Below are 17,284 nucleotides of genomic sequence, written 5' to 3' on the forward strand. Positions count from 1 at the left end.
GTGAGACGGTCTCACGGGTCGTATTTGTGAGACAAATCTCTTATTTGTGTCACCAATGAAAAAGTATTATTTTTTATGCTAAGGGTGTGTTTGGTTGAGTGGATTAAATAAGGATAGATTAATAGTCAAATATTTATCGTTAAAATTTTAAGATGTTTTAATAATCATTTTGACCCGGTTTAAGATCCAATTTTATTAATCAAATAGTTATCCATAAAATTGGATCTTAAACCGAGTCAAAATAATTATTAAAACAACTTAAAATTTTAACGATAAATATTTGACTATTAATCTATCCTTATTTAATCCACTCAACCAAACACACCCTAAGAGTATTACTTTTTATTGTGAATATGAGTGGGGTTGACCACTCTCACAGATTATGATCCGTGAGACGGTCTCACATGAGACCCACTCTTTTTTTATTTTATAATTCTAAAAAATATTCTAACTATTTAATTTCATAGTCACATTTCTGTTACATCTCATATTTTCTCATAGCATTTCAGTTTCATAAATTGATAACTTCCATTTTAAATAAACAACCAACATCTTCTTATGTTCTATGAAACATATATATTATGTGTGTCACGACTTGCTCGTATTATATAAATATATATATATATTATTAATTAAAGTTAAACACCATAAATTAATAACTATTGATATCTTCTAGATATACATCAACCTAACTTTATATTCTATATTTTTTAATTATATTTCTTTTCATATTATTTTGATTTAAAAAGTCAATAATTTTTATTTTAAAATTTTAAAACTCAATTTTCCATTTATGGGACCACGTGCCACGATCCCCAAATACTAACTATGATCTCTTGATTTATATAAAAATTTATTTAATATGAAACTGATATTTTCTACAAAATCATCTCAAGTCATGTAACCTCGATTTATTTCTTTAATCTATTTAATTTATATTTATTTTTTTTATTGACTCTATTTTTTTTTGACACCTAGCAAAAGAAAATTTATTATTTATTTCGTATTTAGCAGTAAAATACCTACAAAAAGAAAAAACATGATTGGGAAGGTTATAGTAGCCAAAACCCTTGGAATCATTTTTTTATACATTGGAAAATTTGGTTTGATTATTAATGACCAAGAAAAGGGAAAAGAATAACCGAAAGAAAAGAAATCAATTAGTTATTTATCAAATTCTTATTTATTAAATGACCAGAATTAAACGCGGATATATAGCTCGGAGACGTAGAACAAAAATTCGTTTAATATCTACACTCGATTGTCATATTTATAATAAAAATCAACAATTTTAATATAAAAATCAATAATTTTGATGAAGATAAAAACTTGTGTGAGACGGTCTCACGAATCGTATTTTGTGAGACGTATCTCTTATTTGAGTCATGTATGAAAAATATTATTTTTTATGCTAAGATTATTACTTTTTATTGTGAATATCGATAGAGATAAATATTCGTGAAACGATGTTACAACAGAAGACCAGTTCTTTGACGAATGGATCGAATATATAGAACTCCCATGAGATTTTTTTCCCTTTACATCAATACAGTTACTGTGTCCGTTTCGAGCAGTCTCGCTGCCGTAGGAGATTGACATTGACATCAAAATCATGTTTGACATACAGCTATCATTCCTCACTCCAAGAATTTCTGATGCAATTTCCCAACAAATCCTCCCTTTTACTGATTCGGTCATCGTAAATCTATCTGTCCATAAATAATAGTCGTCGTATAACGCTATATACCACAAGACAAGCAATCCCTTTTGCAGAAACAACCATCCACCTACTAAGATATAATTTTCTGGGCATAATCCTTTTTGGATTTCCGCTAGCTGAAGTTTGATGTTGAAGGGTTCTTGAGATGAAACAACCATCCACCTACCAAGATATAATTATCTGGGCATAATCCTTTTTGGATTTCCGCTAGCTGAAGTTTGATGTTAAAGGGTTCTTGAGATGGCCGTGGTGGAAATTCCATTGCCCACTAGCAGATTAAGGTGCTCAGAGATGAATATTACTCTGATGAATTTGGAAAGTGGAGCCAGGACGAGTGGCCGACGTGGTGGCAGTGAAATTGCGGAGGAGGTGGAGACAATAGCGCCACCGTCTCCGGTGGTAGAGGAAGAAGTTTTGTGTGTGGCTCTGGGAAAAGATGTGGAGGAGGGTGGTGCAGTTTTGACTTATGCGGTGGATAATTGCAAAGGGATGAAAATCTGCATACTTCATGTTCATCAGCCTGCTCAAAAAATGCCCATTTGTTAGTACTTTGACAACTAATTGGCTTTAGCGTTTCCTTTATGTTTATTTTGTGTTTGGTCATGGGATTTTGATTTAGTTTCAACTTGTGTGTGATTATTAATTATCTGTATGAAAATTACTGATTATTGATCTGCTTGAATTTTGATTCTTCGAGAAATTATGAGTGATGGGATCTTTCCGGCTTGAGATTCATGAACCTATTGTGGTTGTGTGGGCGTATATCTATGAAACTAGGAACATATTTAAAAATTGCTGTTAAATATGGTTTTTTTTTTAAAATTTGATTGAGAAATCTTGTAATATATTGTGTTGATTTCTATAATTGTAAGTGTGTTGCTTCTTGGTTTACAGTGGGTACCACAATGTCAATAAGCCTTCTGGAAGAAGAACAAGTGAAAGCATATCATGAAGATGAGAGACAACAGTTGCAGAAGACTTTGGACAAGTATATTCGAGTTTGTGAGAGAGCAGGGGTACTGTCCTCTTTTGAAATATTTCCAAAGAATTTCATTGTCTTCTTCAGCTATTATGTTACTCTGTCATAGAAATCTCACACTCGCAATATGAACATATAACAGCCAAGGATGTATTCATAGACCTTGTTTTTTTAATCCTTGTTTACATAAAAATCCAACTTTTGGTGCTATTTTCATTGTAGTTTAATCCTCTCACCCCCAATAACTCGACTTTCAGTTCTATTCCGTTTGATCGTATTCAGGTACGAGCCGAGAAACTATGTACAGAGATGAAGTCTATTGAGAAGGGTATTGTACAGCTCATATATGATCATCATATCAAGTGGCTAGTCATGGGAGCTGCAGCAAATAAATCTTATTCTAGGTACAATGTCATGATATCGTGATTGTTAGTGCCAATAAAAAAAACTTTCTAATTTATGTAATTATTTTGTGATTGCCATCTTACTACTTGCAATACATATACTGGTGACTGAAGCTGTAGCTTCCCACAACATTGTGGAAGGGAGTTGTTACCTGTTTATAAGTAGTTTAGACGAATTTCCCTAGCAACTTAACTAATTTTGCAATATGCTTGAATGTGGAGTAAATGCTAGTTGAGTTGTTGTAGAGTCTTGCTTGCGGCTGAGATTTTGATGAAAAGGTATCAACTATTAAGTTTGACCCAAGGAACTGTTAGTGCAGGTTGGTTTGTAGATAGAGTAGAAAAGCTCGAGTATAATTATACGATTTAACAATAGTTGTAACTCATCTATTCATGAGCAAGCCGAAAAATTGGGGATGTAGGTTCAGGATTAATATCCAAGCTGTACAAGTGCATATTGTGGAGTATTTGGCAGCATTCACCAAACACTGCCATGCAAGACTGGCTTAATATAAAGGAAAACTTTTGACATCTTTACCTTGTATAATGGTGGAAACCACTTTTTCTAAAACACCAACCTCGTGAAATGTGGCTCAGTTATCGTTTGTACTTAATGCAAGGCATAGAAAGCCTGATGAAAGGTGATAAGTATATCATATGTTACACTCACGGTTGATCATGCGAGAAAGTTTGTACTTGTTAATGATTGGGTTCAAAATCTATATTTTCTGCTTGCCACTTTCTAGTTTGACTCATGAGTGCCACTGATTAATTGGGTTGGGCCTCAGAAGAATAGCTTCACAATTTCTGAAAACTGGTCCTTTCATTCAAGGGAAAGAGACCGCAGTTTAGCATACTCTCTTTGATGGGAACTGTAGAACACTTCCGTTTTCTGTTAATCAGTATACTCTGTGTACTTGTAGCAGTTTCTTTTAGTGGATATGCTCCAACTGGTTAGTTCCTGTAGACATTAAAAATTGATGGCAGATAATGTACCCCTATGTGGTTTCATGTTTCTCTGCACACTAAGATACACTTGTTCCTCCTATACCTACTCCATCAGCGCGTCCGTTTACAGTTATGTTGAACCTTGCAGCAAAATGACGAGACCCAGATCCAGGAAAGCAATCCACGTGAGCCGAGAAGCACCTCCTTTCTGTCACATTTGGTTTGTATGCAAAGGAAACCTTATAAATACTAGGTACACAGTACGCAACAACTATCATAATCTGTGCTCTTTCTGAATTTCTGTATGAAAGTATATAGACGTGATGACATTCAATTCCGAATCCAAACTTCATTGTGAATAGGCAAAATATTTTGCAGCACATTGGTTCAAATTGATAAGACTCATTAATTGATAAGACTTATTACCATCATCTTTGATGAATTATTCTGCGATTTAAAATCATACAGGGAAAGTAAATTAGGGGGTTTCAATGGAGAGGAATATTCTCCATCTTTTCAAGCAATTTCCAATATGGAGACAACACCAGCCTTAAGATCACTCTCAGCTGCAGAAGGGAAAAAGGGTCGGGGACATTCATGGGGTTCGTTACTGGACTACCGTAGGTTCAAGTCCGTCAATCATCGGAAGCAACCATCTGCACTGTCCTCCGGCTCTGGAGGTGCATCTCCACGTAGCAATCCAGAAGGGACCATTGATTGGGATAGTGTCTCGAGGAGTAGCCCTCCAGTAGAGTCACGCTTTTCAACGTCATCCAGTGAAAATAGGGAGGGGAGTGTACTTGGTTCTGAGTCACCTATGTTTGAGCAAACTAACAGAGATTATTGTCACTCCTCTGCAGCACCAGAACTTAAATCCACTCCAAAAACAAGTACATCACCACCACTAAAAGTGAGTTTTTTGTTATATTATATATATAATTCATCAGGAAAATATAATCAAACCATGGCTTTTTTAGCAGTACTTTTAACGCTGTATTTGTATCTATATTCATTAGTTGATAAACTTCATTAGGAAGAGAATATGAACGATGAACTTCATGCCAAGCTTGAGCAATTTTTAGCTGAAGCAGAAAGTTCTCAGAGAGAAGTGTCTGAGGAATCAATTAGACGGAAAAAAGCTGAAAAGGATGCCATTGATGCTATTCACCGAGTAACATTTCAACCACTTTCCTTCTTTTCCTTCCTTTTCTTTTGTACCGATGTTTTCTTATTCTCTCTTTGTAAAGATGTTGCTTAGAGTAATACCTGGCCAAGGGCCAGGGTTTGACCCGGACCCGAACCGGCCTGTGGTCAAAGGGTCGGTTAACATGGTCAACAGGTTTGACTCGAAACCATGGCCGCGAGCGCCTAAGGGTTGTCTGGTTACGGGTAGAAAACTTGTCGAATGGGCGGGTCGACTATTAATATTTTTTAAAAAAATTTAAAATGGAATGATCGTTGTACGTATAATGTCTCTGTGTTGAAATTGTTAGAGATGAAAATTATGGCGACAATTTTGAGAATTTAATGGATTGACTATCTTATAGACTCGTAATCCTTCCTTTTTCACTAAATTTTCGATACGAGACAATGCTTAAGCATTGAAGGTAATATTCATTCACCTACATCGAAATTTTAGTTAAACAGAAGGAATTACAAGACTAAATGAGAAGCACATCCCTTAAATTATAATTCATAATTTTATACTTCTACATGCTAGTCAAAGTATTTAAATAAGGAAATATTTATCCATTTTTTCAAATTTTAAATTAAATTAAAAAGTTAAAAAATGGTCAAACCGGAGTCACAATCGAAGGTTAACCAGACCCAGACACGGGCCCTGAACTGCCGGTTCCTTGACTCGGACAATAACTGGCCGCGAGCAGGCTGGTTAAAGGTCGGGATTTTTCTGACCCAGACCAAACCCGGACCGTGACTAGGTCTACTCAGAGTTGGTATACATTGGTAAGTTAATGATTATAATTTTATTGTTAAAAATAAAAAAATAAATCAAATATTAAATTCACATCTTACTTATTTATATATTATTTATAAAAAAGTAAAATTAATTAGATGAATTTGAAATTCATTTTAATTAATATGAAATATTATATAAATATATAAGAGTAAATTTGAAGTGTATGATCTTAATTTATACATTTTTGTTGTTTAGAAAATTAAGATCATACATCTTTAGGCAAAAACTTGTGTGAGACAGTCTCACATGTCGTATTTTGTGAGATGAGTCTCTTATTTGGGTTATTCATGAAAAATTATTATTTTTTATGTTAAAAATATTACTTTTTATTGAGAATATCGGTAGGGTTGACCCGTCTCACGGATAAAGATTCGTGAGACCGTCTAACGAAAGACATATTCCACCCTTCAAATTCACCTTAATAATTGGATTTGAAATCCTTCGTTCTAAATGCAGCTAAGACCCTTTAACCAACCTAAAATTTTCCCAGTTTTTTCCATATAAATTGAAAATATTTTCCTTAATCAAAGCTTCCCCCTAGAGAGTTGTCATATTATATTATATTAAAAGTCAGATACCAAATATAAAGAGTCTCTTTCGCAGTAGTTTGCTACAAAGTGTTCTGATGAATTACATCACTGGATGTTGTTGTGATCACATCACAGGTCAAGGTATCTGAAGCCATGTATACCGAGGAGCTCAGACGCAGGAGAGAGATCGAAGAAAATCTAGCACGAGGCAAGTTGGAAATTGAAATCACGAAACGCCAACTGGATGAAGTCTCAGAAGAGCTCCGATCCGCCCAAGAACAGCAATCCTCCCTGGAGCGTCAGATTGCAGATTCTGACAAGATGGTGGAGGAGTTGGAAGGAAAAATGTTCTCCGCTGTTGGTCTGTTGCAGAAATACAAGACGGAAAAAGATGACTTGCAAGTGAAGCTAGATCATGCTCTGCGGGCAGCTGAGGAGCTCAGGAAAAACCAATCGGAGGAGGCGTCAAGCTCATCTGTATCCCACTTCTTCTCTGAATTTTCTTTTTCAGAAATTGAAGAGGCAACGGACTACTTTAACCAAGCGATGAAGATCGGTGAAGGAGGCTATGGAAGTATCTATAAAGGGAAGCTTCGGAACACTCAAGTTGCAATAAAGATGCTGCATCTGGATAGCCTGCAAGGGCCTCTTGAATTTCAACAGGAGGTAACAATTTGTTCTTTTTAAAAAATATTTGAATAAGAGCTGAAAGGGAAGCTCTAAAGCCATGATTATTGGGTTCTTGGTTGACATTTTCTGCGCTTATGAAATTATAAATGCCCATTAAGCATCAACTTTTGTAAGAAGAAATGTTTTTTATTTCTGAAAAAAAATGCTTCTTCATCTTATCACACTCTGTTTTGTGTGCGTGGGGATTGATCGCTTTAATTCTTTTCCTTCTTTTTGTTGGAAGTTATGGTAAAGAACCTAGAATGAATGCTTTCGACGCTCATTTCCCCTTTCTAATTTTTACCTGATGCAGCTTTGTATTTTTATTAAATCATCATGTAGCTATATCTGGCATGTGTTATTATCACAGCTTTAGGTTTTTGAAGCTTCTTGACTTGAGAGTTGCCTGACTAGTTCGCCCAAAAGTTTAGCTCTTTTAAATCACTACCAAAAATAGAAGATCTGAATGTAGAAAGTGCTTAGAAGATCTGAATGTAGAAAGTGCTTCTTAAGCGCTACTTGTATTCTGCTCAAATTTTCTTTTCATATTAGATGTGAGAAAGGGATGTTCGATATATAAAACCAAATGTCATAATGCCATATCCCACATTAGATTTTGATAAAAGGTTTATATTAACTATATAATAAAATCCTCTAATATTTCAGTGGTAGGGTGGACTACCTTCTATTATTGGAAAATATTTTGGCTATGCTGGCATTTTATAATGTTTTTTAGTGGGAGATTTTTTGGAACTTTCTTGGGCATTTTACTCTTTAAATTCCACATGTCTTACCATGCAAAAGTTATAATCTTTATGCGAATTAAGTTTTTACGTAATGGTTCTTATAATCTTACGTAGGTAAACATCTTGAGCAAGTTGAGGCATCCAAATATTGTCACTTTGATAGGAGCCTGCCCAGAAACTTGGGCTCTCATTTACGAGTATCTTCCAAATGGTAGCCTCGAAGACCGTCTCAACTGCAAGAACAATACGCCACCATTGACATGGCAAACTAGAATCCGTATTGCTGCCGAGATATGCTCTGCTCTCATCTTTTTACATTCTTGCCGCCCCCGGGGAGTCATCCATGGTGATCTGAAACCCGCTAATATTTTACTCGATGCCAACTTTGTCTGCAAACTTGGCGATTTTGGAATATGTCGAGTCCTCCCGCGAGAGGAATTTTCAGGCAACAATACGCTATTTTGCAGAACTGATCCAAAGGGAACTTTCGTGTACATGGACCCTGAGTTTCTTGCAACAGGAGAGATCACTTCAAAGTCGGATGTGTACTCATTTGGTATCATTTTATTACGGCTGTTAACTGGAAGACCAGCATTAGGAATAGTTAAACAAGTTCAGAATGCATTAGAGAAGGAGAATTTGAAAGATTTGCTGGACTCAACAGCTGGGGATTGGCCATTTGTGCAGGCAAAACAGTTGGCTCACCTGGCTGTAAGTTGTGCAGACAAAAACCGTAAGGGTCGACCTGATCTTTGTACTGAGGTTTGGAGGGTTCTTGAGCCAATGAGAGTGTGGAGTGGTGTTTCATCTTTTCGGGTTGGTTCTGATGAATATTGCCAGATTCCATCCTATTTTGTTTGCCCCATCTTTCAGGTTGGTATAATTTTTAGTTTATAATATTCCTCTAATATTGGCTATTGAGTTCTTGAATGACGAGGTACAATCCCAAAGAGTTGGCACATTAGCAGCCAGGGATTTTCCACCTCAGATTTTTTAATGTGTAATTGTTGAATTTAGCACTAATTAGAAAAGCTCTAGCTTATGGAAATAGAACAATTTCAATAAGATATATTACGCCTCTTCAAGCTGTTTCAGCATGTCTTCGATAGCGAGTAAATGTCCTATCTATGTTAGTAAAGCGTAGTCTAAGCCAAGTATATATTGGTTTTTGTTGGTATTTGCAGGAAATCATGCAAGATCCGGTGGTTGCAGCTGATGGGTTCACCTACGAGGCTGAAGCACTCAAAGGTTGGCTGGAGAGTGGACACGATACATCCCCCATGACAAACCTCACTCTCCCGCACAACAACGTCGTGCCTAACCATGCTCTCCGCTCGGCAATACAAGAGTGGCTGCATCAACATTGAGGCACTGTAAAAATTTTATTGTTTTGTCGATCAAATGTTTGTCCTGTATCATTTTGGTACAAGTTTATTTGATTGCTAATATGATAGAAAATAAGACGGTTGGGGATTCATTTTGGGTGGTACATCTTTTTTCTTTGGCATTCAGATGTAACAATTGTAATATACTTGATCTGATCATCCCTGTTGTACAAATTTGATGCTAAATTCAATGCTTGAAAGAGTGTATTTAATTTTATTTTATTGTAAAAGAAAATCAATCATTGGATTTTTTAGTATCCTAGATAGCAACAAACATTTGTCCCCAGGCTCAATAATTGGACAAATGGGATTTGTAAATTATTCCCCCTTTGTTCGTCCTTTACAATCTTCACTTTTTAATTCGAATCACTCAACAAATTGTTAATCGATGCGAATAATAATAATAATACACACTTTGATTTATTATTATTATTGAGTAAAATCATGTAGATATTTTGTTTTTAATAAATAAATAATTGAAAATGTCCGAAGGTTTAATGAATGTCGGATACAAATATAGGGCGTGTCTTCAAAAAAACTCAAATTTTAGTTATACAAATAATTTAGTTTAATATATTTCCCATATAACTATGACCAGGTTCTTTTTATTTTATATTTATATTTATATTTATATTTTTGAAGTGTACGGCGGCTGAATCCAGTGGATCAATTACGGTTTGTTTACCTATAATTCCAGTCAGTATTTAGTGTCCGGCCCTTATCCGTACGGCTAAATAACGGAGATAAGCCGATGTGATCGCTTTGCCTTTTTCCCCACTTGCAGGCGGCGCGTTTGATTGCATCACGGTTTCTCGATTGCGTGTTTTGCACGCTTCACTCTGAATCTCTGAAGGGTTTCATTGAGAAATTAAGGGAGAAATAGATCAACGGTTACATCTCGGCAACACTGTCGTGCCAACGTACGAAAAGTGAGGAAAAGGGATAGCCAAACAGCTTAACCATTTGCCTTCTCTTTCTGGTATTTTCGTTTGCATATATGCGACCGCTTGTTGTCCCCACATTCCACATCTCAAGATTGGAAAACCAATAATTTATTTTACGATTTCTACGGCCTTCTTTTTTTGTCTTCAGTTGATGGAGTTGAGGAACAGAGCTCTCTACTGTTCTTTCTGTGCAGTGGCTGTGTTTTTATGTAGTTCTGTGGTGTTTGCTGGTGACATAGTTCATCAGGATGACGTTGCTCCGAAGAGGCCTGGTTGTGATAACAATTTTGTGCTGGTAAAATTCAATCTTTTCTTTTTCCCCACATCAAATATTGTTCCTTGTGCAATTTGTTTTGTGTTTTGGAAATAGGCTGTTTGGGTTCGATCATTTCTCGTACTTATTCGATCAATTTATTTTTTGACTTGCAATTCTTGGAGTATTGTTGCTTTCGATTTTGGCGCTTATAAATCAGAGGGTATTTATTGTTTGTTTTTTCTTGCTTATATCTTTGAAGGTTGTTTTGGGGAGGGTTTTATTTTGTACACCTATTTTATTTTTATTTTATTTTATTTTTGACAAGTGAATTTTAAATGAACTCTGCCGGTTTGCTATTCTAACAATCACTTACTGTAATTAATCTTGCTATATTTATCATTTTGACTTTTGGGTTTGATATGTTAAATGTCATTATTACTTGGGGAAAACTATCATTTGGAGTATTTGGCAAGTTTTTGTTTCTACTAAATAGGAAATTTTTTTCAGTTTTTTTATTTGGTTATATAGATGGGTTTTAATTGGACTAAAAAAGCAAAATGAATCTTGATGCGTTGTCTGATTTTGGAATAGTGAGGAAAAGAAAATATCAGATTGAGGGGTTGGGAGGGTCTTATGTTTGCAAATTAAAATTCTGTTCTTGTTTTACTTGTTAATCAGTTGAGGGAAGATTCTAGCTTCTCATAGCAGGGGGTTTCTTTCCGAGAAACCATCAAATGAACTTGTATTGATGGAAGCTTTTAATGTCGTAATGTCCCATAGCATATTTCCTCCTTGCAAATGTTCAAGAAGTCTTTAATACTTCATTGATTTCCTTGTCTGGTTCTTCTTCTAGGAAGCCAATATTCGGGGTTTTTATCAAATATAATGCTTATGTTTTTTCTAAAAGTCCTGAAGAAAAGAGCTTAGAATTCTGAGAACCATCACTTTTGCCATCCTGGTTGGAAATATAATTTTCCTTCTATCAGTGCAAATTTTGTTATATTTCGCAAATTTATAAACTTCTTATGTTGAAATTTATGGGTGGTTTTTACACTTCTTATATTGCTCTAATGAAGCCTATAAAGCACCAATGTTCATCAGGTAAAAGTACCAATTTGGGTTGATGGAGAAGAAATTACGGAGTTTGTGGGTGTCGGTGCTCGATTTGGGCTCACCTTAGAATCCAAAGAGAAGCGCGCCAACCAGACTAGAGTTTCTCTTGCAGACCCTCCTGATTGTTGCAGTGTACCAAAGAATAAGGTCCTTTCTTCCTTACTGAGGGCTTGACTTTATGACCACGACTTTTGTGTTCCTCGGGCAATTTTTTTTTTAATATAAAAACTCTTTAGGCGTCGTTATTTACTGCTTTCCTCACCATTCAGCCCTTTTTCCCCTCTTTTGTAGCTGACAGGCAAGGCCATCTTGGTGCATCGGGGAAATTGCAGTTTCATTACCAAAGCAAATGTTGCTGAAGCTGCTGGTGCATCAGCTTTACTTATCATAAACAACCAGACAGGTTAGTTATGATCAAACCAATAAATACTAAGTTAATTTCCTCAAGTTTCTCATGTTAAACTTTATGGGGACTTTTGCTGGAGCAGAACCAGGACTTCATTTAGCTGGGACAAATCTAAAATGCTAAAAGGTTTTGGTGGAAAAATATATTTTTACCTTATTCATTTATTGTATATGAAAATCATTCAATTTTTGTATCTGGTTGTTGTTAAAGCCTTCATCATACTAAAAATAATCAGTTATCATGGTAAAACCATAATCGTAAACAGATTATGGCATTAATTATATCTTCCATCTTTGTTTATTTTTTTATATTTTCCACTTGATCAAATCAATTTTCAGAGCTCTTCAAGATGGTTTGTGAAGCAAATGAAACTGACGTGATTGTTGGAATACCTGTCGTCATGCTTCCAAAAGATGCAGGAAAAAGCTTGAAGCTAAGTATGAGGAACAGCTCAAATGGTACGATCTATCTCTTTCTTCTTTTTTTCAATCATTCGAGAATCTGTCAGAATGTGGTTCGTTTCTTCGCGTTTCACTCTAAATCATTCCTTTGTTTTTCAGTTTCAATTCAAATGTACTCTCCACATCGTCCATTGGTTGATGTAGCTGAAGTGTTTTTATGGCTAATGGCTGTCGGTACCATCTTATGTGCATCTTATTGGTCAGCATGGAGTGCCAGGGAAGCATCTATTGAGCAGGACAAGCTCTTAAAGGTAACCTACTCACACCCTTGCAAATAATCGTCTTCTCCTAAATGACATTGCTAGGAACCACTTTTCCCAAAATTTTGATAAGGTATAAAACTCTTATTATTCTCTATTAATTTAGAAAATAATTATATTTTATATAGATGAAGCTAGTAAATCTTTCCTATAATTTAATTCACATATAAGTAATACCAAAGATAGGTAATAGTCTCAATAAATATAAAACTTGATTTTAGAACATATTTATTCAATTTAACAAGCATCAAAGGTATAATTTTCTTGATGCATCTATTATGTTATTTTGAGCTGCAGGATGGTTCTGATGAATACCTCAGCAAGGAGAAACATCATTCGGGTGGTGTTGTGGACATCAACATTTTATCAGCAGTTTGCTTTATTGTGATCGCCTCATGTTTCTTGCTCATGCTCTACAAGTTTATGTCTCACTTATTTATTGAGATTCTGGTGGTTCTATTTTGTATTGGTGGTGTAGAGGTACAATTTTTTTTGCGTACCTTAAGAGTTAGTTACAACGTGTAGAGAAGATCATTCAAATTCACAGGACTGCATTCTCTATGAGATAATTTCACCAAAACTAGGCGCACATGCAATGTTTGTGTGTGTGTACTTGCATGCGACTCTAAGAAGAAGCTGATTTTTTAAATCTTATTGCCCTACAGGGATTGCAAACTTGCCTTGGTTGCGCTATTATCATGGTATGCAGTTATATTTTCAAAGTGTTGTTGTTTCTTGGTTCTGTATAATCATAATTATAAATGACTAAAGGGTATCTTTATCTTTCGACATTTTATTTATATCGTCAAGCCCAGGTCCACTTTTTATTTAAGACGGATACTCTTTCCGTGGCTGGCTCACTACACAATAAAGCGCTCTACTTTGCAACATTATTCATAAGCACAAAAGAATATAATTATAATTATTATAGTGTGGTTAGGGAAATTTTTTTTGTAATGGCTTCCTAACATATTTACGGCTTTTTTCATGCATGGAATGACCATCCTTCAATATAGTTTCAGATGGTTTGGACCTGCTGCAGAGTGCCACGTTAAAGTACCATTTCTTGGAGCCGTTTCATATTTGACACTCGCTATTTCTCCATTGTGCATATCATTTGCTGTTTTGTGGGCAGTTTACCGCCATGTTTCCTTCGCTTGGATTGGTCAAGATATACTGGTAATAATGCTTTATCTGTTTCTTTTATCTAGTTTGATTTGTCTTCGTGTTAATGTTGACTTGGAACAATGGACTGAACAAAACTTTACTTTCTTTCCCTTTGCACCAGGGCATTGCATTAATAGTCACCGTTCTCCAAATAATACGAGTTCCAAATCTGAAGGTAGTAGTGGGGACTCGTCCATTGCTTAACTGACTGTGTATATCCTTCTTTTTCTTGATGTTGTCAAAATTGTTAGGATTACTTGTTCATTCTTTCGACACTGTTTGAACATAATATTTTATATTGGATAATATGGTATCGTAGAGCTATTTATTGAGATGCACTTGAATTGATATCAAAATATTTGCTTGATGTTACAGGTGGGAACAGTTTTACTTGGTTGTGCTTTCATGTACGATATCTTTTGGGTCTTCATCTCCAAGTGGTTCTTCCATAAAAGTGTAATGATAGTGGTGAGTAGTCGTATAAATCTTGAAGAATTATATGGAATGTTGTTCTTGATGTGTTAAAGCCAATTCAAATTTCAAAGCTACTAAAAACTAGCTCGTCACTGTGTCTTGTAGGTAGCTCGTGGTGATGGAAGTGGAGAAGATGGGATTCCAATGCTATTGAAAATTCCGAGAATGTTTGATCCATGGGGCGGATACAGCATCATTGGATTCGGCGATATCATCTTGCCAGGACTACTAGTAGCATTTTCCCTCAGGTTTGTGTTCCCGAGCTTGCTGAATCTCAAGAAAATCGATCAAGGAACTGTATCTATTCAGTTTCTCTTTGCAGGTACGACTGGCTCTGTAAGAAAAGTCTAAAAGCTGGATACTTCCTCTGGGCAATGCTCGCTTACGGTTTAGGTATGATTTTAGTTCTGATACGTGATAATAAATCGAGCTGGCTTTTAGCAAAGCCTGTTTCTGCACCAGAGCACTCATCTATCTTAGTAGTTATGAAAAAAGGTGTTATCTTATGTTATAAATTTTTGTTTGATAGGTCTTTTGGTTACATATGTGGCTTTGAACTTGATGGATGGTCATGGTCAACCGGCCTTACTTTATATCGTTCCTTTCACCTTAGGTACGTTACAAAGGTACTTTCAAACTTTCACCTGATATATTATGTAAATGATGTGGTGCATGTTGTTTAGGTACATTGATAACATTGGGGAAGACGAGAGGCGATCTGAAGCATCTATGGATTCGAGGGGAGCCCGATGGCAGCTCTTGCCCCCACGTTCGACTTCAATCTGATGAAAAACAACCCAGTAATTGAATATACTAAAATTTGCTCATAGAAAAATATTCATTCTATGTACATTAGAAGGGAAATTGGTGGTGCTTTGATCTACAGTTTCTTTACTTGTGTGTGTATTTATTGCATCGAACTCGTACTTTTCCCAGCCCATTTGGATTGTAAATGGGCCGATTAGGTGAGCTGTGTGTTAACCCAACTAATCATTTTAAAAGCTCGAAGGTGGAAATCGAAACAGCCAGAGCTCAAAAACGTGAAGTTCACTACATATTTTGAATGTTGAAACAGACCACATAGGATGGAAGGTGGGTTAAGTTTTTGTGTCCTAAAATTCTATCGATTTGTGATTGTTGTGTGAAGAATAAATTGAGGAATTAGACATATTTTATACTGATTTCAAGCCCAATATATAGGATTTGGTTTTCCTAATTTATTGTGTCTCTCCTCTTTTTTCCACGGTGGAGTGATTTTCTGAAAAGTGCGTCAATTATAACAAGTTCATTCTCAATTACGAGGGATTAGTTCTTGAATCAAAAAATAATTCAAATTTTTAGGGATTAATTACGTTAATCGTATTTGACTTTCTGGCAAGTTGCTGGTGCGAACCGACTCCAGGACCAAACCCGATTGAGTGAATGAGCAAAACGGTTGAGTGAAACATAGTCTGGTATGATGAATATAAATCTTGATCTGTTTATCTTTGTGCAAAGTATTAAACATGAAAGTTGTAGCACTTTCTTTTATATTTCCAAAACTCAAGAATAACTCGATTTCAAGTTCATATGAAAGAGATATATTTGGCATACTTGACTATGTACATTTTTGAACTATTTTTGCAACTTATGCGGAACTAGTAGATTCATATCGAATTATCAGATTTTTAAGCTACGATTCAGACTTTGGCCTTTGTATATGATTTGTAGATTTGTGTCTAATCTTTCCATCGCATGATGAATCATTCCATTACGATAATTGAGTTGAATGATATGACCAAAATACCAGAGCTGATATATCGAGCCATCCGACTCGAAGATTTTTGGTTGGTCATATCTTGCGACTACCATTTTGCTCGATAATATCCTAATTCACTCGACCGACCCGTCATTTGGATTATTGGTTTGTGAGATATTATCAAAATACTCTACTTTAACTTGACGTAACTACACACCTGAATAAATATATTAGAAATACAACAAATTTTGTTATCATTAAAATCGAGATTGCTATATGTGTGTGTGTGTGTATTGTTGTGTTGTGAAAAAGCTAGCAATCTCGATTTTGATATATATATATATATATATATATATATATATATATATATATATATATATGTGTGTGTGTGTGTGTGTGTGTGTGTGTGTGTACTAAAATCTGAAGGGTCCGTGACCTTATATTCATATATGATATATCTCCGTCTAAATTAATAATGTTTCCGATCCATTTGCTGGCAAATTAAATTTGTTCATTAAATTGAATTTCGATGCCCAACTATCATTCATTTATTGAATTTGATGCCCTTACACATTGGTTGACAACCAATAATTTTCAATAATAATTTGCAATAACTAGGAAATAACCAATAGACATGTTTGTTCTCTACAGAATAACATCTCAAAGTAATTTTCAAAAGATTCACTTTTTGTGGGGGAAAAATACCTTCGATGCTACGGTACAATTAGATCCACCAGGAGACCGAATGCCGTTGGTCTTGTATCTTAACCAATTTTTTTAAAATTGCTAAAAATTGAAATAAAAATAATTAAAATTGAAATTTCACAATATAAACAGTCAAAATAGTAAAGAAACAAAGATGATGATAGTTGTGGTAAAACAAATGTCATGTTGAGTAGAACAATCGAAACATGACGATTGAACTGCTGTACGATTTAAAATATTAGAATTGTATCGTTATAGTCAGTTGTAACTTTTGATAAAATGACAAACACTGGATGATATAATAGTAATAATTTAAGTTGTAAGTCTTGTTTTGTGGAATTTATGGGGATACGATCTGCAAAGTTATTTTTATTTAAAAGATGTTGATTTATATTCTAAAC

The 17,284-nt window shown here is 35.2% G+C and overlaps 1 protein-coding gene and 1 pseudogene across 1 annotated transcript; both read left to right on the plus strand.

Annotated features, from left to right (window-relative positions):
• Positions 1 to 1,539: 1,539 nt before the first annotated feature.
• Positions 1,540 to 9,543, plus strand: LOC140811749 (U-box domain-containing protein 33-like). The gene is made up of 9 exons (XM_073169813.1): positions 1,540 to 2,261; positions 2,615 to 2,736; positions 2,982 to 3,103; positions 4,200 to 4,304; positions 4,520 to 4,961; positions 5,085 to 5,222; positions 6,695 to 7,225; positions 8,089 to 8,847; positions 9,159 to 9,543. Exons 1-9 carry the CDS (start codon positions 1,961 to 1,963, stop codon positions 9,339 to 9,341), a joined length of 2,703 nt encoding a protein of 900 aa, XP_073025914.1. The 5' UTR covers positions 1,540 to 1,960; the 3' UTR covers positions 9,342 to 9,543.
• Positions 9,544 to 9,984: 441 nt separating this feature from the next.
• Positions 9,985 to 15,660, plus strand: LOC140811751 (signal peptide peptidase-like 4; annotated as a pseudogene).
• The last annotated feature ends 1,624 nt before the right edge of the window (positions 15,661 to 17,284 follow it).

The sequence above is a fragment of the Primulina eburnea genome, chromosome 14, assembly GCF_022965805.1.
Source record: "Primulina eburnea isolate SZY01 chromosome 14, ASM2296580v1, whole genome shotgun sequence".
In the NCBI taxonomy this organism is placed as follows: domain Eukaryota; kingdom Viridiplantae; phylum Streptophyta; class Magnoliopsida; order Lamiales; family Gesneriaceae; genus Primulina; species Primulina eburnea.